Source organism: Artemia sp. Qi Xiang Cuo, chromosome 8, assembly GCF_049724085.1.
Source record: "Artemia sp. Qi Xiang Cuo chromosome 8, ASM4972408v1, whole genome shotgun sequence".
In the NCBI taxonomy this organism is placed as follows: Eukaryota; Metazoa; Arthropoda; class Branchiopoda; order Anostraca; family Artemiidae; genus Artemia; species Artemia sp. Qi Xiang Cuo.
Window position 1 is genome coordinate 47891988 of NC_142801.1, and position 22098 is coordinate 47914085.

General features: G+C 38.7%; 1 protein-coding gene and 1 long non-coding RNA gene across 2 annotated transcripts in view; one reads left to right on the top strand and one right to left on the bottom strand.

Annotated features, from left to right (window-relative positions):
* The window catches only part of LOC148949493 (zinc metalloproteinase-disintegrin-like batroxstatin-1), a 149834-nt gene that overhangs the window by 117590 nt on the left and 10146 nt on the right, over positions 1-22098 (bottom strand). The window contains exons 2-3 of the mRNA XM_089093518.1: positions 9524-9620; positions 3000-3234 (exon numbers count right to left, since the gene is read on the bottom strand). Of these exons, the coding sequence (XP_088949644.1) occupies positions 3000-3234; positions 9524-9620 (332 nt within the window). The remainder of the gene's footprint in view (positions 1-2999; positions 3235-9523; positions 9621-22098) is intronic.
* The window catches only part of LOC148949494 (uncharacterized), a 73236-nt gene that overhangs the window by 39494 nt on the left and 11644 nt on the right, over positions 1-22098 (top strand). The window lies entirely within an intron of this gene.

The window sequence follows — 22098 nt, forward strand, 5'->3', positions numbered from 1 at the left end:
TAGACGTTGGCAAACAAACCGATGACGGAAATTTATGGTATTTTTCTTGTTTGTCCTAGGGTAAGGTGTTTTTCTTCTAATAATGCGAAATATTCCCATTGAGATCGTGATTGCGAAAATTCTAGGCAATCCACGCACCCGTGATTTCAAGTTCGTAATTGCGGTGGAAAAAATCCATCCTATAGTTCGCAATGCCCAGCTTATAAAAAAGAAAAAACAATTAGAATCAAATTCAAAACAACGTAAACAATGAATGCATGTATTTCCCTTTACAGCAGAAATATATACGGGTACACTTCTCATAGCCTGTCTCTCTAAAGTGATCTAACAGCCAAGCATAGTACAACATGCATACAAGAACATTTGGTGACGTCCGATCATTATACAGTTCTTGATCGAGTTCCAAGAAAGGACTATTTTTTCAGCCCGCTATCTGCCATGGCTCTGTTGGAAGGCCGAGTGGTGAAACTTTGATCATCGCAGACTCTGTTTTGCATTGCACACTAATTGATCTAAGGAATTCTTCACAGTGGTCAGAATCTCTGGCCCTAGTGGTTTTATCGTCGTATCAGTGTCCCTCCCCACAAATTATCGTGATGTTCTCTCAGAAACGCGGCATACAAAGGTTTGTTCGAGACCTCGGTGGCTGGCTGAACAATGCAAGTTAGGAAAGATTACTATCTGTGGGGACTTTAATTGCCAGCTTTTAGATGATGTATGTTTCTTCACTATACTTAGAGGGTCTCTTCCAGACGCTATGACTCCAGTCCCAAAATCCCAGTCTTTTAATTTTTTTTATAGCGCATATCTAACCACCACAGACATCAATCGCTTTTTGTGAATTTCCAACTCCCCAAGGGGTGAAAGCAGTTGTATACTCTGAGCACAACCGTAGCGATCACCTTGGAATTAGCTTATTAGTACCATTATCGATGAGCAAATGGTGCTCTGTGCAATCATGGCATATAAAGAGTGAATGGCATAGAACAAATCAATCCTTGTACAAAGCTATGTTTGACTCGACCCTTGCTAAAATCAAAGTCCGTTTCACCTGCTTGCTTATGGTCAAAGTCAAGACACGCTAGCTCTGAATATCTTTTGCTCAGAAATCGTACATCCGATGAAGTTCGCAGAATCAGCCTCTGTGCTAGAAGGATAAGCATATCCCAACACTGGTAAAAAAGGATAGGATAACCCATATGTCAAGTTTGTCAAAAAGTGATCCAAATTCTGGTGCGAATTGCGACAAGTGGGGTTAGAAGATAAGCGAATACAAATGATGATGAATATAAATGAGAATACAAATAATGATTTTTTGGAACCACCTGAACTACCAAACGTGATATGATCAAGAAGAGAACCCGGACAAATTGAATTCACAATGGATGAAAATCAACAAACCTGAACTATCAAATGAGACAAGACCCAAAAAATGGAAATTAAGTGTTATATATGATAATTCGTCTGAAGAAAAAGAAGTTTTTGTCCCACCACCTGAACAAATAATTAATCTACAACCCAGGCCATCATGTAAAATAAGATCAATAAGGGCAGCTAAAGCAAAGGGCACTGGCAAACTGTCTGAAGTAATGACAATCCAAAATCAAGAAGAAAGAAAAATGGGGTTACAAGATAAGCGAAAGCAAAAATTAAAACGTCTAAAAATTGAAAATGATAGTTATGATGATTGGGTTCGGGATTTTGACATGGATAAGATCATCAAAACTTACCATGCCTTTGTTAAAAAAAAAAAAGAATCGGGAATATGATTTTCACAATGATAAAAGAAAAAGCAGGGTAAAAGTTAAAACCCAACACTTTATGAAAGCTTCAAGCAATAAGATAGCTATAAAAAAAGACATTAAAGTTTATAAGGACGTTATCCAAGAACCTAATACTACATCAGCCTGTGTTAAAAAAAAACTAAGGTTCGGCGTTATGTTTTTCCTAATGACAAATGAAAGCCAAGGCAGAAGTTAAAAGTCCAATAGCAACAAAAAAAAACGTAATTTCACAAAGGCGCTAATTCTAATTTAAGGTAATTCAAATCTTTAAGGGGTTCATTGAGGAAAATGAAGCACAGATAAATGTGATTAAAAAACTAGTGAAAGTGAAGATAACAACAGCTAAAGAAAAGGGCATGGAACGAACGACAGCGAGAATCATATTGAATTGTAAGTGAAATTTGAACAGTGATCTGTGGTTAGAAACTGGAAAAGACGCATTTTCTATCTATATCGTATTAAAAAATTAAATGAGATGATGTATGAATATAAACTGCTAAAGCAAAAGGTTTTGAAAAACCTGTCTGAGGTAAATAAAAAAAAAAACAAAAAAAAAACAATGAAATTTACGGTTGGAAAACAAGGTACAGTGATGACATAGGTCAGGACGATCTAAATAGGTTGGATCTAAATTTCAATCTTTCATTACTTTTGGCTCATCAGTTGCGTTCTGTTCACTGCTTTCATTATCCCCGAATTTTCGCAAAAACGGAAGGACAAAAAAGCTTGGGCCCGGAAGCGTCAAAGCTTTAAATCCGGTCCTGGAAAGCCTTCTCAAACCTCATATTTCTCTGATCAGAGAACAAAATATTTCCATAACAGTCAAAAACCTTGAACACTAACTGTCACTTCTCATATTAGCCTTATTAGTTTATTTTCTTAGAGAAGAACCATCACTGTATGCAATTAGTAAAATTAGGTTTAACGCCATCACTTACCCACAATTAGAGCAAAATCAGAAAAAATAAAAATCAACAGAGTTAACGCAATGAATATTTTTATTATATAATTAGCCTTAAAGGTATCTTGTGTAATGCTAGATGGCACTGGATATTTTTTTCCGACAAAAAAAACAGTTTCTGCTCTTATTAGTTTCCTATACTCTTTACTCATTCCCCCAAGCATGAGTGTATTGAGGAGCAACTTCAAGTTTAGCAAGCGAGTATATTAGCTATCTGAGCCACTGAACATTATCAAAAGCAGGAAACAACTTACAAAGTTGACGTAGCTAAGAATTTCAAGAAATTTTGCTTCAATCTTTCTGCTATCTGAGCCATAGTTTTTAAGAAGCGTTCCATCTACAACAAGGACAAGTTCAACCACTCTTATTTCTTGCCGGCCATAAAAAGGATAAACGACGGATCTAGCTGACCGATTCAGCTCTTGATTAGCACTATGACATGTAACGGAGAAATACTGTGTGGCATTACTCTCTGCTATGCTATGATTTCTAGAAATATGAATAGTAACTACACTATAAGAAAAACAAAACATACCAGTGTAATATTATCCCTCTAGGAAAAAAAATCGTATTTAAGATTTTACTCTTTTAAGAAAATAGGGTGAAGGGCATTGACCACTAATGGTTAATAAATTAATTTCGATTTTACCTTGCATCTCGGTTCTCCAATTTCTCTTTAAATAAAAAACAAATTATGAAAATGTGACTATTCAAGTGACGGATGATAGAATGCATTGGGCTTGTATAATTTGGGCTATTTATTTGCATTTTAGGGGGGGGGTAGGTTAGGCTGGGTTGTGTTAAATTAGGTTAGGTTAGGGGTGCTGTCCAAATACTTATTAATATGTAATTTATAATAACTTATTATAATAAATAAAAAAAATTGCGGATAGTCTACTAGGTTACTTACTTAGACGTAGGTCAGCCCACATCGACTTGCACATAGGGTGACAACGGTGCCTCTCCGTGACGACTTCTCTTGTGCTTTTGACCAAAGTTCTTCAAGCGATGATCTCAACAACGCAGCAGCCTTCTCAAGGCATTTTCCTAGTGTTGCCTTCTGTCACCCGTGTCTTCTGATGCCAGGAGGAACTCAATACCACACACCATGGGAGAGGCGGCCCTCACCCATCCGCACCACGTCACCCCAGTAACACCATCGGTTAGTCATAATTCTATCGATCACGAGCGGCTGCTCTGTCTTTTCACATTTAATGACACTACCAAGGTACTTGCACTCTTCAACCTCCTCTAGTACATCGGATCCGACTTTGAGCAGTGGGGCACGTAGAGTATTGACGTTGTATCACATGAATTTTGTTTTCCATGTAGTGCTTGACAGAACAATTCGCCGGGTCACAAAATGTGCGGTTTTGGTTTAGCTGGATTCCACCTCTGAAGTTACACATTCGAAGTATATAGTCAATGAGTATAGCAAATAGCACTGAGGAGAGGATATATCCTTGACGGACACTAGACTTAACACCGAAGCATTCGGTAGGATCCCCATCTTCAGTACGTACATCATATAACTGATTCTCATATAGAGTGACAATGATACGAACAATGTTGTCGGGGAATCCCTAATACCATAGTATTCTCCATAGTGAGTCTGTGTAGACTGAGTCTAGCGACTTCGAAAAGTCAAAGAAGGCAATAATAATATCAATATTAAATTAATTTGCTTCTTCTATGAGTACCCTAAAGCTGAATATCAAATCAGCGCCCGATAGTACTCGGCAGAAAGTTTTACTCCCTATAGATTGTAGAGTTATACCTTGCTAATTATTGCAGTCGCTTGTTCTGCCTTTCTTAAAGAGCTTGACAATAACCCCTTTCTTCAAATCGACAGGAATATTTTCAGTTTCCCATATCTGAGTAACAGCCTGATGAAGGGGCTTTGCCATAACTTCAGCTCCATACTTCAAGAGTTCAGGGTGTAAGCTGTCAACTTTTGCAGCTTTGCCATTCTTAAGCTTATGCAATACTGTCTTGACTTCAAGCAGGCTTATAGGTTCTTCGCTTATGTCAAGTTGGAGGAATGGTAGCTCAGCTGAAGAGGATACAGGGTTTGTGGGCGGCGAAAAGTTTAGTACCTCATTGAAGTATTCTTTCCATCTCTTATCAATGTCTTCCTTTTTTGTAAGAAGCTGGATAGCCTTACTTTCAGTCACAGGAGCCAGATTTCTGAAATCTCCGGTTATTTCCTTTGTGATATGATACACTTCCCGGTTGTCACCCTTACTGGCAGTTACCTCTGCTTCAGCTACTTTTTTCTCAAGAAAGAGCCGTTTTTCCGCTCTTGCAGACCGCTTTATGGCCTTGTGGGCTTCATTATATTTAGATTTTAAAAGATCTTTGTACTTGACAATAGACTCACTCTCGCATTATTCTAACACGATTTTGGCCTCTTTCCGGTCATTCATAAGTTTCCAAGATTTGTCACTGATCCACTGCTCACTTTATTTTTCAAATAACCGTTGTTTTTAAGAATAATGCAAGAATTGTAAGAATTATGCAAAATGTATGTCTTTTATCGTATTTCAACATTATAAAGCCCTTTCTTTGTTAGAACCTTACCGTGAATTGAACTGGATCTTCCCATACACATACTTCTTAGGAAAGCGGCAGCAAAATAACCACAGAGAGGCTTTCGTGCATTGAGTAGCAAAACAATTTCGTAGAATAAAAATGGAATGGAATATTTATCCTTTCTCCTAGCCTTAGTTTTCCCAATAGGGTGTCTTCACTTACTTTGAACTCTATCACCATAAGCATATGAGTAAATGGATTTAAAATTTTGCTGGTATATGAGCCATGGTTTTTGTCATTTTTAATACGTTTTTGAGTCCCTATTTTTTTTTTTTTTTTTATTCCAATATTCACGGCACCATGTACTTCAAATTATCTGATATGCCGCTATTCATTTACCTCGTTCAATGGCCACGAGGTTTTAAATGTCTATTTAACCTTCTTTTGAAACCAGAGGGATTTGCAGGGATAATATCCCCAGGAAGATCGTTCCAGATAGAAGTGCAACGCCGGATGAAGCTGTTCCTCAAGTACTCGATTTTTGGCGTATCCTCCTTTAGATAATTGGACCGTGCTGTGTGCCTTCGTGTCTGCCTTGTCGGCTGGACAAAGGGGGGCATAATTCGAGAGAGCTCGTTTGAGGGAAGCGAACTCATGTACTTGTAGAAAACAGCCATTGACGCTACGTTAAACCTTTCATTCAGAGGCTGGGGTGATTTTTGTGTACAGGTACTGCCCGCCCTAATTGCCCTATTTTGGATCTTCTGAAATAGTTGCAACATCGTTTTCGGAGCACCAACATATAGCGGGCATCCATATTCAGCTATGGGTCTGATTCAAGACTTGTAGAGTGGGATTATCGAGCTTGATGGAAGATCTTTTTTGCATCAAAGAGTAACTCCCAGCTTTCTTGCGCAGGATGTTATCACCCGATCAAGGTGGTTATTCCAAGAGCGATCGGTAAAGAAACGAACCCCCAGTAGTCAAAGCTCATCGACTCTCTTTATATCTTCATTTTTTAAGATGAAACTGGGGTGTTCAGGTGGCACCTTTGATCGGGTAATTAAAAGCTCCTTTGTTTTCGATGCATTGAATTTGATCATCCATACATCAGAACACTTTTCAATTTTCAAAAGATCCATTTATAGGGATAAGGAGGCTTGTTTTAGGTTTTCACGCATAGAAACGGCTGAGTGTGTTATGGAATCATTGGCAAAGTGTTGCAGAAGTTTTGTTAGGTTGTCTCCCATGTCGTGTATGTAGACAAGGAAAGATGTAGGTCCCAAGACACTGCTCTGGGGTACCCCTGCTTTCACTGGGTATTCGCGGGAAATAAACCATCAAGAACAACCCGCAGTGAAAGATCAGAAAGAAAGCTCTCAATCACTTTTAACAGACATCCACGAACACCATACACATAGAGTTTCTTTAGCAGGCCACGGTGCCATACTCTATCAAAAGCTTTCGCAATGTCGAAGGATAATAGCCTGATGTCGTATCCCATTGCCAGAAGTTCTATCCACTCCTGATACTGGACCACTAGGCAGTCTAATGTTGAGCGTTTCCAGCGGAATCCATATTGGCGATCGCCAAAAAGGTCATTTGATTCCAGGTGCTGATGAAGTGTTTTATTGGGGACGCTCTCGTAGACTTTGCCAACACAGGAGAGAAGGCTAATAGGCCTATAGCAGCCCACGCTCGTTGGATTGCCTTCTGGCTTTAGAGTAGGTATAACATGGGTGGACTTCCATGTTCGTGGGAAGGTTCCGGAGCGAAATCACAGCCGGAAAAGCAATGACAAGGGTCCAGCTAGTTCGGCACTGCAGGACTTGAGGACAACATTTGGTATGTTGTCAGGACCCATGGCTTTGGTTACATCAAGATGCTGCAGAATGCGAAGGGTCTTGGGAGCAGAAAAATTCACGCGTTTCAGGACTGTGTCGGTTCGGTCGGAGAAATATGGCACTTCTCTACCGTCTTCGTCTAGATTCGAAAATTCGGCAAAAGCCTCAGCAAGAGCGTCAGCCTTTGCCTGTGGATCTTGTACCACTGTCCCGTTAGTCTGAAGAGAAGGAATTGCGGTCCCCTTGGACGACGGTAAAGCCTCCTTGACAATTCTCCACCAACTCTTTGCCGAAGCAAGTTGAAAATCGGTTGCGAATTTCTCCATATACTGATCCCGGGACTGCCGAATCGCTGGAACTGCGTCTTTGCGTGCATTTATGGATCTAATTCTTTCCTCTTCTCTCTTAAAAAGTAGCCTTCGCTTGTGTGCCTTTTGATTTGATTGGATTGTCTTCTTAAACTGCTCGTTAAACCGAGGTTTGTCCTTACTGGACACCTGAATCCGCTTTGAAGGAATATACTTTTCGACAGAGTCAACTGTGGGGTACTGGTACTTATCTGCAGCTTTCTCTAGGCCTTCCAGGAGGAAGGCTCTCCACTGCTGAGAAAAAAGAGTGTTTCTCAAACCGTCCCAATCACCTCTTTTGTATAGCCAGATTGTTCGCTCATGCTTTACTGGAGGCGGAATACGTAGGTTTCCACGTGCAACGACGGAAATATGCTCACTGGTGAAAGCATGAGCGTCTACCTTAAAGGAGTCAGGAGGATCTGTAAGGAAGAGGTCAATACGAGATGATCCGTTTAGGCCGTGATACGTGTCGAAATTGACAAGTTGTTCCAGCCCATAAGAGAGAGATAGATCATACAAGTCCGACCCTTCCCTATCAGTATTTTTGCTGCGAAGCCACACGCTGTGATGGACGTTGAAGTCTCCATGAAGGATAATGGCAGACTTAGCGTACTTGCCCCGAATATATTCGAGGGAGGCTTCAAGGTAGCTGGTAATCTGGTAAGTTGGAGGGTTATACAAGGTACCGACAATCACGGATTTATTTTGGTGAGTCACCCTAACCCACAGAGCGTATTTGCCTGCTGAATCTGGTATGTTCAGGCATAAATAAGGTATATGGCTCTGTAGATAAACAGCAACACCTCTTCCTCTGTATTTAGCGCCGTCAGTACGCTCTTGATCCCGCCTGAGGAGCGTGTATCCCTGTATGGCAACCTCACTGCTCTGTATTTCTTGGTTTAGATTGGTCTCAGTGATGCACATGATAGATGGCTTGACCGAGTTCACTAAATGTAGGAACTGGTCAAACTTAGATCTGAGACCCCGTACATTGCAGTGGGCTACCGTAAACAGGTCCGTTTGGATGGTCGGTGGACGTGCTACATGTCGTCGTCGAAATGGATGTTTGGTCCGAGGCTTTTTGCTGTTAATCATAACCAGATAAAAGAACCTTTGCCGGGTGGTTAGCCCGACAAAGCCCATAAATCCATTGCCATGCATCATTAGACGGGGAACGGTGTCACCTGCCAACGCACCTCATTACCGCATCTTCAACATGGAGGTGGTACCCCATAATGGGTTAGGATTCGGCACAAGTGCCTCCCACCTAAAAAGGGAGGGGTGTATTCGTAAGCATGGACACCTGCAAAGGGGCGGGGGCAACATTCCCCCAGGGAAACAAGAATACATTTTAAATGTATAAAAATAGGAAAGTGAGAAATATCCAAATTTAAATTTGAAACGAAGTTCCTGATAGCAGTTTTTGTAACTTTTTTGCACAAGAATTCCCTGAAGGGTTTCAAACTCTCTAACGTCCCGAGTGTATGTCCCTATTTGAATATATGACTCTCTTAGTCTAAATTCGATACTAACCAGACACGCTTGGGCAATTTAAAGCTACAGTAAAAATAAGAACCAATAGAAATGGAACGTACGGAAAAAAGAAAAGCAAACTATGTTCAATGGGTTTGTTTCAATCTTAGAGGGAGATTGAAACAATATTTTTACAATCAGACAGTCTTCTTACAATCAGAACATCAACAATCTTTTACAATCAGATAACATTCACATTTTTCATTTTCACAGAGCACAGAATTTTTTGAAAATATTTCTCTTTAAAAAAAAATCTTTTCCTCACTGCTTTTCCGAAGAAAAGGTTCAACTTATAAATTGATTGAATTCGACATTTTTTTTTCCAAGTTCAAATGGCTACAATAAATGCGCAAAAGAAACAGAAAATACATCGGCAAAGGTTTCTCCCTTATAGAGTCTTGTGGGTTAAAGCATTGAAAAAAGGCACGTAATAAACCTACTTATTGGAGGAGTTCAAGAAATTTAAAGTGAAATAAAAATAGGAATATCAGTAGTTAAAAAAAGGAATAAAGAACTCACTTAAATGGAATCAATCTACTTTCTTCTTGCAAGTCATAGCAACATTCTGCATCGTGAGCTAAACAATTGGCTTCAAGTAATTCCCTTTCCGGATTTCCTGAAACACGACAAAATTACAACACAATACTCTATATTTCTGATAAAGGAAAAAAAGGAATTGATAAATGGAAAGCTAATTTAGAAAAGACAAAATTCTGCAATAGCTAGCACTGTCGAAATCTAACCACTTTAAGTGGACATCCAGGTGTTCTTTGAAGATTCCTTGCAAATGCTCATCCTGAATCACAGTCATAATTAATTAGTAAAGAGCAGCTGCTTTAAAAGTTAGCTTTAAATGATACTAGATGGTAACTTTTTCTTTTAAAGTCAACAAATAGCATTATCGAAATCTAAACTCTCTAATTTCACATACAGCTGTTCTTCGAAGATTCCATGCAAATCCTTATCCTAAAGTATATCATAGTCACAACTAAATAGTAAGGAGCAGCTTCTCTAAATTTAAATTAGCTTTGGATTCTACCAGATGGTCACTTTTTTCTTCTAAAATCAACAACAAAACTCCCATCTTGACCCTGATAATCTTTGACTTACAATAAAATAATCAATAAGCAAAGCCACTTGACCATCATGTTTTAATGGCAACGCAGCATTGATTTCAAATAAATTGTTATACATTTAAAAACAGTAGTAGTCCAATAGTAGGGTTATTTTTCAGCCCTACAACAAATTGGCTTAAGCCAAAATACCATTTCTCCCAATTTGCACCAATTTCGGCATCGAAGAGACTTAATCAGGTACTAACTTTTTACTTGGAACTTGTTTATTTGTCCTTTATTGATATTTGTCCTGCAACCGCAAGCAAAATTCCTCGGAGTCACTGCTGTCTCTGTCAGTTGATGCTATAGGGAAAGTACTCATATGATTGACACTTTACATGTTTTGGACATAAAGTGCGCAAACAGACAGGTATTATTAGCGCCATCCGGACTTAGGGCATACTGAAAACTTAGAATCTTCCTTATTCATCACGAGTCCCAATCCCCACCTAGATACACCATCTTTCTTACCCGAATAAACAAATTCTATATCCTCTTATTTCATATATCCTAAAATCTGGAGAACAGTTTCTAAATTTCCCTTTAGTTTGCTGTTAGTTCGCTTTTCTTGAAGCAAATGTCTTTCTAATGTCTTCGCATGAAAGCCTCTAAGCCATACCATCTTATGTGGGGATTAAACTCAAGTATGTCAAATGCTGCTCGGCCACCCCGTGTCTAAAATAGTTTTTAATTAGCTTTAATTTGCTCAAGCTTCTTTCAGTATAGCAACTGATAAAGGGAGGCCCGTGCTGGCCTGGCGGGACACCGAGCAAAGTCCTGGTGCACCCCTTCTTTTGTATAGTAATAGCGCCCTTCGTTTCAAAAAACAAAATTTTAGAAATATATTAATTTTCAGCGTCGAGAAATTATTTTCATGGGTGCTCGCCTACGACTGGTTGTAAATGTACATGTTATTTGAGGTATTTGTTCTTTATTTTCCCTACCTTAACTTGAAAACGAAGGGAAAAACTATTATAAATGGGAAGTCGTCAGCCTAGCATGCATTTTTTGCTCTGTCGCCAAAATGTTAATTTATATTAGTTAGCATGGACTTTGCACTCTCGAGTAATATGTGTGGACAAATAATGTGGCGGTTGCCCTCTGTAAAGAGGTTGCGGCGCAACCATTGACCATCTAATGTCCCATAATTTTAGTGAGGTAGTCGTCCACTAGGGGGCTGGGGACTAGATGGAGCGACTTTAGAAAAGTGCATCAAACAATGTAAAAACATCAAGCCTCCAAAACACTTTTAGAGTCCGTCACTATTCATAGCCACTGAACAAAAAAAAGGAACAAAATCTACTTACGATTTACTTCAATAGAACCAGTTATAAAAGAGCAAGCAAATGGTAATGGAAAATATCCAATTACTCAAAATTTGATGAAAGAAGCAATGTCATTAAAGATAAATGAAGCTGTAAAGTTTTCTATATTCCTTGACACAACCATATGTTTCGCGGAACGATAAGTGTGTATTTGTGGTCTGGTTTGTGCAAAGGCGTGAAGTAGTTGAAAGATTGTTATCTTTAAAATGTGTCACATGAACATTGGTTAAATTACTGCTAGTTTCATTAATGCGGGAATAGCAATTAAAAATTACGTAGTGAATGTGTTTAACGGGGAATCGAAAATGAGTGGAGCTCAGAAAAGTCTGGCTGCCAAAACAGCGAACATCATACCACACTATATCCACACTTGTTATCATGCACATGTATTAAACTAAGCAGTCTGTGATGCAGCCCTGATCCTGCCGTCAACTAGTTTGTTTTTTGGTTTGCTTAAAGAAGCTGAGGTGCTTTTGAAGGAATCGTTGAAAATGCCTTAGAACTATATTGGAGAAAACCCAGTTTACAAGCAAGGAGCAAATGGAACTACATGTTGGAGCAGCCGAAGCGTTGCCATTGTAAAAATCTTTGGAAGAATTGACAACTGGACCTCTCAGTCACGGATTGATCAGTCTCGGCCAGCAACCAACATTTTTATGAGCTGATGGTAGCATTATATAAGGTTTCCATCTTAAATGAATTCAAGAGCAAAGTTAAAAACAACGCTTCGGGAATTCTTCTCAAATTCTTAAGTTTTGAAACAATTATTACCGCTATGATTTTTCTTCAGACCTTTAAAATTACAGCGCCTTTTTTCACTTAGAATTATTTCCTCAAAGCTGCAAATTTAGACTGCTTTTAAGCATGAAAGTTTTTAAAATCATCTGTTTTAATATTGAAATCTCTGCGAATCAAATTCAAAGAGACATTGGCTGCAACTAAAACATTTGTCGTGATATTGATAGAAAAAATTAAATCATAATCTGAAAAATACACAATTAAGGATATGCCCACTGAAATGGGTTTTAGGAAAAAACTAGTAAGGAAAGTAAAATGATGGCAGTCGAAGAATACGATGAATAGCAAATTCGATCATCTCTCGAAGATGTGTTTAGCGTCAATGTATTTAATTACATTGTAGAAACAATTATACAAACGCTGGAAGATCAATTTGTAAAACAAAAATGCTTGTACTTTGACATGGCATTGTTTGATCCTAGAAATTTTACCAAATGCAAAGATAGGTTTCTAGAAAATGCACTTTACAAAATTTGAATAATGATAACTGCTGTTGATAAAGGTAAACTTATATAAGAATTGATCTTCATTAGAAGAATTGATATTCGAAAACACTAACACGTTTGAGGGTTTTGTATCTCACCAGCACATGGAGAACAAGAAAATTGAACGAGACGAAGTTGAAGAGTTTGTTTGTAAACGGAAGCAGACCGAGAGAGTGCAATAGCAAAAAAAAAAAATCTAATACATGCCTAAAATACGTATTCTAAGTGATTCTCGACTATAACATGTACTGTCTCCAGTGTACAGAACCTTACAAAATTTCTAATAATATGTCCTTCCCGGCCAACCTTCTAGGACCAATCAAGAAGCAGGTAATCCCCGAATGGGGTGGGAGGATGTCGCAAGCAACGATAAAAGGGAAACAGAAACTTCTTGCGAGGGTGTAAATAGAGAGGCTTTAAATAGACTGGGATGGAGGAACGTGTGTAGATGTATTGGCCTCAGGCAGTTTGGTGCTACAGTGAGTTCTAGTAGCAGTAGTTAGCAGTAATATCATTAAAGCACAAGCACAATATAAAAAAACACAAGGTTGATTGCAACCGACAGAAGAAATTAGAAACTTCGGTTCTTATGCACACTGAGAGATATGCTAAAATCCCTACTTTTAGTAGAAAAAAAACTTTGTTTTTAATTTAGTTTCTGATCTTTTTTCAAATAAACCCAGGGAATACGTCCCCCCTCCGTAGAAATTCTCCCCACAAAAAATCCTCTATATAAAATTCTTCTTCTGGGAAATTACCCCCGGAAAATTCCATCGCTGCGAATTCCCCCCAGAAAATTTCTTGCTTACGATTCCGCCAGAAAAATAATCTTCGCGTACTTTCCTTTGAAGAAACTCTTGTTTTTATTTAATTTCTGATCCCTTTTTAAGGTCATGCAGAAATCTCTCCTGTGTGGAAAATATTTCCCAGAAATCCCCCTCCCAATGGAACATTTATCCCCCAGAAAATTTCCCCATGGTCTAATTCTCTTGGTGATAATTCCCCTGTGTAAATTTTCTCCCGTGGGAATCCTCCCACCACGTAAAAAGCCCCCAGAAAATTCCAACTTTGATAAAAATTTCCCCTGGACAATTCCCCCAAAGCATTTCAACATGTAAAATGGGGTCGCCAATGAGAAGGCAAAACAAATAGGAAGAGTTTCTTATATGAATTCTGGTAAATTCCCCCGTGTAGAAAATCCATCCCCAGAAAATCCCCCCCTCCTAAAAAATGTCGGTATACTTTTCTATAACAAATGCTATATATAAACAATGGGCAAATTCTATAGCTTGCTGCCCTTCCTCCGGTGGTTCTGGGGGATAATCTCATCTCCAAACACATAGTTATTGTACCTTTCTACTATACTGAATAAAATGGCTGTCTCAAAATTCTAATCAGACGACTTTTGGGATAAGGGGCGTGGGAGAGAGGCTAGTTGCCCTCTTTTTGATCACTTAAAAAGGGCACTTAAACTATTAATTTCCGTTGAAATACTCTCGCAATATTTGAGGACCATTGGTTCGATATAATCACCCCACCGGGAAAAAAAAACAAAAAAAAAACAAACAAATAAACACGCATCTTTGTTCTGGCCGTGATCTTTGTTCTGGCAAAAAATACAACGCTCCATATTTTTGCAAATAGGAGCTTGGAACCTCTATAGAGGAGTTCTCTGATATGCTTAATTTGATGGTGTGATTTTTATTAAGATTTTTTTTTTACTTTAGAGGGGTGTTTCCCCCCCTTTTCGAAAATTAAATGAAAACACATTGCGTTCACGCTGGTTGTCAAAAGGGCATATCAGAAATATCTTAGGGGTTTGGATTATTAAATTGAAACTTACTGGGCTTTTTGTGTGGAGATGTTGAAATGACAAAAAGGCAAAATTTGCGTACTATTACTACTACTTTGCAGATAAACCATTAGTGCATTGGAAAAACAGTAAACAATAACATTACTTAGTATTTCTACCTTGTCCCTACGTAAGTATTAAAATCATCTTTAAAATGACTGTAGTAGTACCAGGGGTACTTCTCGGGGCACATGTCCCACCAAAAGGTAAAAATAATACTGATTGCAAGGTAAGAGAGTTTAAAAATACCGACGGGGGCCATATTTTTTCAGTATCCCCCTCCTAGCATTAATTCAGTATCTGCTCCTGAATAGTACTGGTAATATCAGAATTGATTGATCTTTAAAACCGAGTTTTTATCTGAAATAAATGTTACACGATTTTTTTTCGTTATCGTTAATTTTCTAAGGATGTATAGATACAAGTTATCGAGAAATAGATACAGTGATTAACTGACTTCCAATATTTCTTCAGCAAGGCCGTATCCAGGGGTGGGGGGTTACCCAGCTTGAACCCCCCCCCCCTGGAAATTTTTGACCGAGTCGAAAATAAGTCGAAAATTAGTAAAACCTAGGTAAAAATCAGTATCATTAGCCGAAAACTGAGTAAAAAATTAGTAAACCTCCCCCCCCCCGAAAAAAGTAAAAAATTAGTAAAACCCCACCCGAAAAAAAATCCTGGATCCGACTTTGTTCTTCAGAGTTCTGAAGCTTAAATGGTGGTTGTTTCACAACCAAAATCTACCTTTTTAGGCTTCAAAGAAATTATGTCGATAAAAAAACACAAGACGAAAGAAAAATATTAGTATTTTAACTTGCTGAAAGAGCTTCCTGCAACAAAAGGATAGAACCGCGGTTTCCGGGATGAGAAGCGTGGATCTTTCCATTGCGCTGTTACAAGGTAAACAATCCAATGTTTAATGGGTAAATTTCGTACAAATTTCAGTATGTTCTTACTAATCATGGAGCCTTAGGGGGATATAAGAATAGCGTACGTGAATTTCATTATGAACAGATATTGTCAATAAATTTTCATTGTTTAATGACCATGCTTAATTCAACGTTTATTGTGTCTGTAAGGGCCAAGGAGCCCTTGAGAAGATTGGTATAGCGTATTATTGTATGTGCTATTCATTATGAATTAATTAAAAACAAAATTCGGAAAAAGAAGTTTTCTAAAGAAAATTGAAGGTCATATTAAAATTAAGATCAGAAAAAATAGAAACCTACAATAACTGAAACTCAAAACAATCAGAAGTTACTATTAAAGAATGAATGAAACCCAAGACGAACAGAAATTAAATAAACAATCATAGCAAACAAACAAACAAATTAAAATTACTAATACTAATATAAATGAATAGATAGATCTTAAAACAAGTGAAACTTAAATTGAATATGCAAATCCAGCTTGAAACGAACAAAAATCTCTACAAAGAAGTTTGGGCTTTGCCTCCTTTTTTCGCTGCAAAAGTGTAAAACCATATGCGTCATTGGCGCTTTACTGAAAACTATGTGTCTTGATCAGTCTTGAATAGTGCAAATAAAATCAAACTGAATGTTTGATGTTTTAGTTATTCTTTAATAGTAATTTCTGGTTGATCTGAGTGAGTTATTATAGGTTTCTATTTCTTCTGATCTTAAGTTTAATATGGCCTTTACTTTTCTTTAGAAAACTTCTTTTTTGGAGTTTTTTATTTAAATTCATTTCTATTCGTTTTTGATTGCCAGAGTTTCAAGTTTTTCAAAATTCCCTATTTCAAAACATCTTTTATTCAAAAATAAATTAATAGTTTTGGCAAGAACAAATAAATTAGACTGAATATTGGATATATCATGATATTATAATTGCTGAAAGCTCACCAGCTCAAGAATTGTTTCACCCAGGCCGGATTCAAAGCTTTGACGCTTCTAGGCTCAAGCGTTTTTGCCGCTCCGTTTTTGCAATATTTTCGGGGAAATCTCGAAAACTTTATGAATACTGAAAGCAGAAGGGCCTAGTGGGCCTATTGGTAAATCCTGGTCTGGTTTCACTGCAATTTTTATTTTGTTTTCAATGTTGTAATAGGAATAAAAGAAAATATTTGTAACATAATTCCTTTTAGTAAAGCGTCAAATATGCAGTAGGTCTTATACTTTTACCGTCAGAGAAACGGGAAGTAATCATACTCTTGTTTGTAGTGAAGACACGATTCAGTAGAAGTATATAACCTCTACTCCCTGAAAATGACCACGGTCAACAACAAATCTTTAATGCAATTCTCACTTCTGTCCGAATTCTGTTCTTCCAATTATTATAATAAAAACAAAGCTAAACTAATTTTGCAGAGCTTTGTAGCCACTTAGGTAAGAGAATGATAATTCTAAGTAAGAGAATTGGTTATTTAAAACCGCGTTTTCAGGCTCAGCGGGTTCGAACACGGATTGTTCTCGTCTAGTTTCAAGTTTTTCATCTAGTTTTGTCTAGTTTCAGCGGGTTCGAAGCTTCCACCCCGTGTTTGATACAGTAGATGCACCGATGCACAACACTTAATGCACTAGACGAGAACAACCCGTGTTCCAACCCGCTGATCCGTGAACAACCCGTCTTTAAAAACGGGTTGTTCGCGTCTCGTGCATCAAGCGTTGTGCATCAGTGCTTCTAGTGCATCAAATACGGGATTGAAGCTTCGAACCCGCTGAAACTAGACAAAACTAGACGAAAAACTAGAAACTTGAAACTAGACGAGAACAACCCGTGTTCGAACCCGCTGAGCCTGAAAACGCGGCTTAAGTGAGATAATGATACTTTTAAAGTTAGGAAAACGGGCAGTAGCAAAACTCTTTTTTGTATTAAAGACCCCTTTCATTGGAAGTGCATAACCTCTTCTTCCTTACAACGACCGGAGTCTAAAATCCAATGCTTAATCCAATTCTCACTTATGTTTGAATTCTGTTCTCCCATTTATTATAATAGGCAGCGCAATAACGAAAGAGCGCTGCCCAAGTAAAGAGCGATGTTGGCACAATGTATTATTTATTATTTTTTGATTTCTTTAGACCAGGGCACTATCGAAGGAGCTGTCGTAGAAACTTCGAAAAGGACTCATTCGATTGGAAATTAGAAGGGCTTGTGCCCTTTTTGATAGTCGAAAGTGATTGGAAGGCAACTAACACCCCTTCCACGCCCACCATTTCCCTAAACACGTCCAATCAAAATTTTGAGAAACCCATTTTGTTCAAATTAGTTGAAAGATATGGAAATTATGTCCTTGCGGAGGTCACTCCCTCCACAGCCCTCAGGGCAAGAGTTGTAAGTTATGCCCAGGGGACATATAAGGTTTTTACTGAAAGCTTTGTCGTAGAAGCTTGAAAAAGGGCTCATTCAATTGGAAGTTCAAAGGGCTAATGCCCTTTTTAACAGTCGACAATGATTTAAGGGCAACTAACTCCCCTCTCACGACCACCATTTCCCAAAACATATGCAATCGAAATTTTGAGATAGCCATTTTGTTCAACATAGTTGACAGTTTTGGAAATTAGGTCTTTGAGGAAGATACCCCCGTCAGAGCCCTCAGGGCAAGGGTTGTAAGTTATGCCCTGGGGGAATATAAGGTTTTATAGAAAGCGATGTCGTATAATCTTCAAAAAGGGCTCATTCAATTGGAAATTGAAAGGACTAGTGCTCATTTTACTAGTCAAAAGTGAATGGAGGGCATTTAACCCCCCTCTTACGCCCACCATTTCCAACACATCCAATCAAAATTTTAAGATAGCCATTTTGTTCAACGTAGTTGGAAGTTCTGGAAATTGGTTATTTGAGGATGACACCCCCCCACAGCCCTCAGAGTAGGGGTTGTAAGTTATGCCCTAGGGGCATATATGGTTTTTTTAGAAAATTTTGGCGTGGAAAGTTTAAAAACGGCTCATTTGATTTGAAATTGAAAGGTCTAGTGCCCTTTTAATAATAGAAAGTGATTGGAGGGCAACTAACCCCTCTCTCACGCCCACCCTTTACCAAACACATCTAATCAAAATTTTTAGGTAAACATTTTTTTCAATGTAGTTGCGAAGTTCTAGAAACTAGGTCTTCGAGGATGAACCCCCCCCCCCACAGCCTCAGGGTTGTAAGTTATGCCCTGGGGGCATTTAAGGTTTTTATGGAAAGTGTTGTCGAGAAACTTCAAAAAGAGCTCATTTGATTGGAAATTGAAAGGGATAGTGCCCCTTATAATAGTCAAAAGTGATTGGAGGGCAAGTAACCCCCCTCTCACGCCCACAATTTCCACAAATACATCCAATAAAAATTTTGAGATAGCCATTTTTTTCAAAGTAGTTGAAACGTCCAGGCATTATGTCTTTGAGGATGACAAACCCCCACACCCCTCAGGGCAAGGGTTTTAATTGATGCCCTGGGGGCACATAAGGTTTTTATAAATGGCGTTATCGTAGAAACTTCAAAAAGGGCTCATTCAAATGAAACTTGAAAGGGCTAGTGCGCTTTTTAATAGTCGAAAGTGATTGGGGGCAACTAACCCCCCTCTCACGACCACCATTTCCCCAAACACGTCCAATCAAAATTTTGAGATAGCAATTTTTTTTCAACGTAACTGAATGTTCTGGAAATTATGTCTTTGAGGATGACAAACCCCCGCACCCCTCAGGGCAAGGGTTGTAATTTATGCACTGGGGGCATGTAAGGTTTTAATAGAAAGCGCTGTCGTAGAAACTTCAGAAAGGGCTGGTTAGATTAGAAATTGAAATGGCTAGTGCGATTTTTAATAGTTGAAAGTGATTGAAGGGCAACTAACCCCCCTCTAAGACCCACCATTTCATCAAACACGTCCAATCAAAATTTTGAGATAGCCCTTTTGTTCAACGTAGTTGAATATTCTGGAATTATGCCTTTGACGATGACAACCCCCCCCCCCCCTCAGGGTAAGGTTTGTAATTTATGCCCGGGGGGGGGGGCAACAAAATTTTAGTAGAAGCCGTTGTCATAAAAACTTCAAAAGGGCTCATTCAATTGGAAATTGAAAGGGCTAGGGACCTTTTTAATAGTCAAAAGTGAATGAAGGGCAACTAACACCCCTCTAACGCCCACCATTTTCCCAAAAACATCCAATCAAAATTTTTAGATGTGCATTTTTTTAACGTAGTTGAAAGTTCTATAAATTAGGTCTTTGAGGATGACAACCCCCCAGAGCCCTCATTGTAAGGATTGTAAGTTATGCCCTGGGGACATATAAGGTTTTTATAGAAAGTACTGTCGTAGAAACTTCTAAAAGACGAAACGTGAAAGGGCTAATGTCCTTTTTAATAGTCAAAAGTGATTGGAGGGCAACTAACCCCCCTCTCACTGCCACCATTTTCTCAATCACATCCAATCAAAAGTTTGAGATTGTCATTTTGTTCAACGTAGTTGAAAGTTCTGGAAATTATGTTTTTGAGGATGACAAAACTCCTCCCCCTCACCACACCTCTCAGGGCAAGGGTTATAATTTATTCCCTGGGGGCATACAAGTTTTTTTTATAGAAAGTGTTGTCGTAGAAACTTCAAAAGGGGCTCATTCAATTGGAAATTTAAAGGGCTAGTGCGCTTTTTAATAGTGGAAAGTGATTAGAGGGCAACTAACCTCCCTCTCACGCCTACCATTTGCCCAAACACATCCAATCAAAATTTTGAGATAGCAATTTTTTTTCAACGTAACTGAATGTTCTGGAAATTATGTCTTTGAGGATGACAAACCCCCACACCCCTCAGGGCAAGGGTTTTAATTTATGCACTGGGGGCATGTAAGGTTTTAATAGAAAGCGCTGTCGTAGAAACTTCCGAAAGGGCTGGTTAGATTAGAAATTGAAATGGCTAGTGTGATTTTTAATAGTTGAAAGTGATTGAAGGGCAACTAACCCCCCTCTAAGACCCACCATTTCATCAAACACGTCCAATCAAAATTTTGAGATAGCCCTTTTGTTCAACGTAGTTGAATATTCTGGAATTATGCCTTTGACGATGACAAACCCCCACACCCCTCAGGGTAAGGGTTGTAATTTATGCCCGGGGGGGGGGGCTACGAAATTTTAGTAGAAGCCGTTGTCATAAAAACTTCAAAAGGGCTCATTCAATTGGAAATTGAAAGGGCTAGTGCCCTTTTTAATAGTCAAAAGTGAATGAAGGGCAACTAACACCCCTCTCACGCCCACCATGTTCCCAAAAACATCCAATCAAAATTTTTAGATGTGCATTTTTTTAACGTAGTTGAAAGTTCTATAAATTAGGTCTTTGAGGATGACAACCCCCCAGAATCCTCATTGTAAGGATTGCAAGTTATGCCCTGGGGACATATAAGGTTTTTATAGAAAGTACTGTCGTAGAAACTTCAAAAAGACGAAACGTGAAAGGGCTAATGTCCTTTTTAATAGTCAAAAGTGATTGGAGGGCAACTAACCCCCCTCTCACTGCCACCATTTTCTCAAACGCATCCAATCAAAAGTTTGAGATCGCCATTTTGTTCAACGTAGTTGAAAGTTCTGGAAATTATGTTTTTGAGGATGACAAAACTCCTCCCCTTCACCACACCTCTCAGGGCATGGGTTATAATTTATTCCCTGGGGACATACAAGTTTTTTTATAGAAAGTGGAGTGCACTTTTTAATAGTCGAAAGTGATTGGAGGGCAACTAACCCTCCTATAACACCCACCATTTCCCAAAATACTTCCAATCAAAATTTTGAGATAACCATTTTGTTCAACGTTATTGAAAGTTCTGGAAAATAGGTCTTTCAGGATGACAACCACCCACAGCCCTCAGGGTAAGGGTTGTAAGTTATGCCCTGGTGGCATTTAAGGTTTTTATAGAAACGGTTGTTGTAGAAAGTTCAAAAAGGGTTCATTCGATTGGAAATTAAAAGGGCTAGTGCCATTTTTAATAGTCAAAAGTTAATTGAGGGTAACTAACCCCCTTCTCACGCCAACCATTTCCCCAAACATATCCAATCAGAATTTTGAGATAGCCATTTTTTTCAACGTAGTTGTAAGTTCTGGAAATAAGTTCTTTGAGGATGACCCCCCCCCCCCCGTCCACAGCCCTCAGGGTATGGGTTGTAATTTATGCCCTGGAGGCATATAAGATTTTTAAAGAAAGGGTTGTCACAGAAATTTCAAAAAAGGTTCATTTGATTGGAAATTGAAAGGGCTAGTGCCCTTTTTAATAATAGAAAGTGATTGGAGGGCAACTAGCCTCCAATCGATTGGAGGGCAACACGCCCACTATTTCCCCAAACACATCTATGGAAAATTTTTAGATATCCATTTTTTTTAACATATTTGAAAGATCTAGAAATTAGGTCTTTGAGGATGACAACCCACCACAGCCGTCAGGGCAAGGATTGTAAGTTATGCCCTGGGGACATATAAGGTTCTTATAGAAAGTGTTGTCGAAGAAACTTCAAAAAGGGCTCAATTGATTGAAACTTGAAAGGGCTAGTGCTCGTTTTAATAGCCAAAAGTGATTTGAGGGGAACAGGCCCCCCTCTCACGC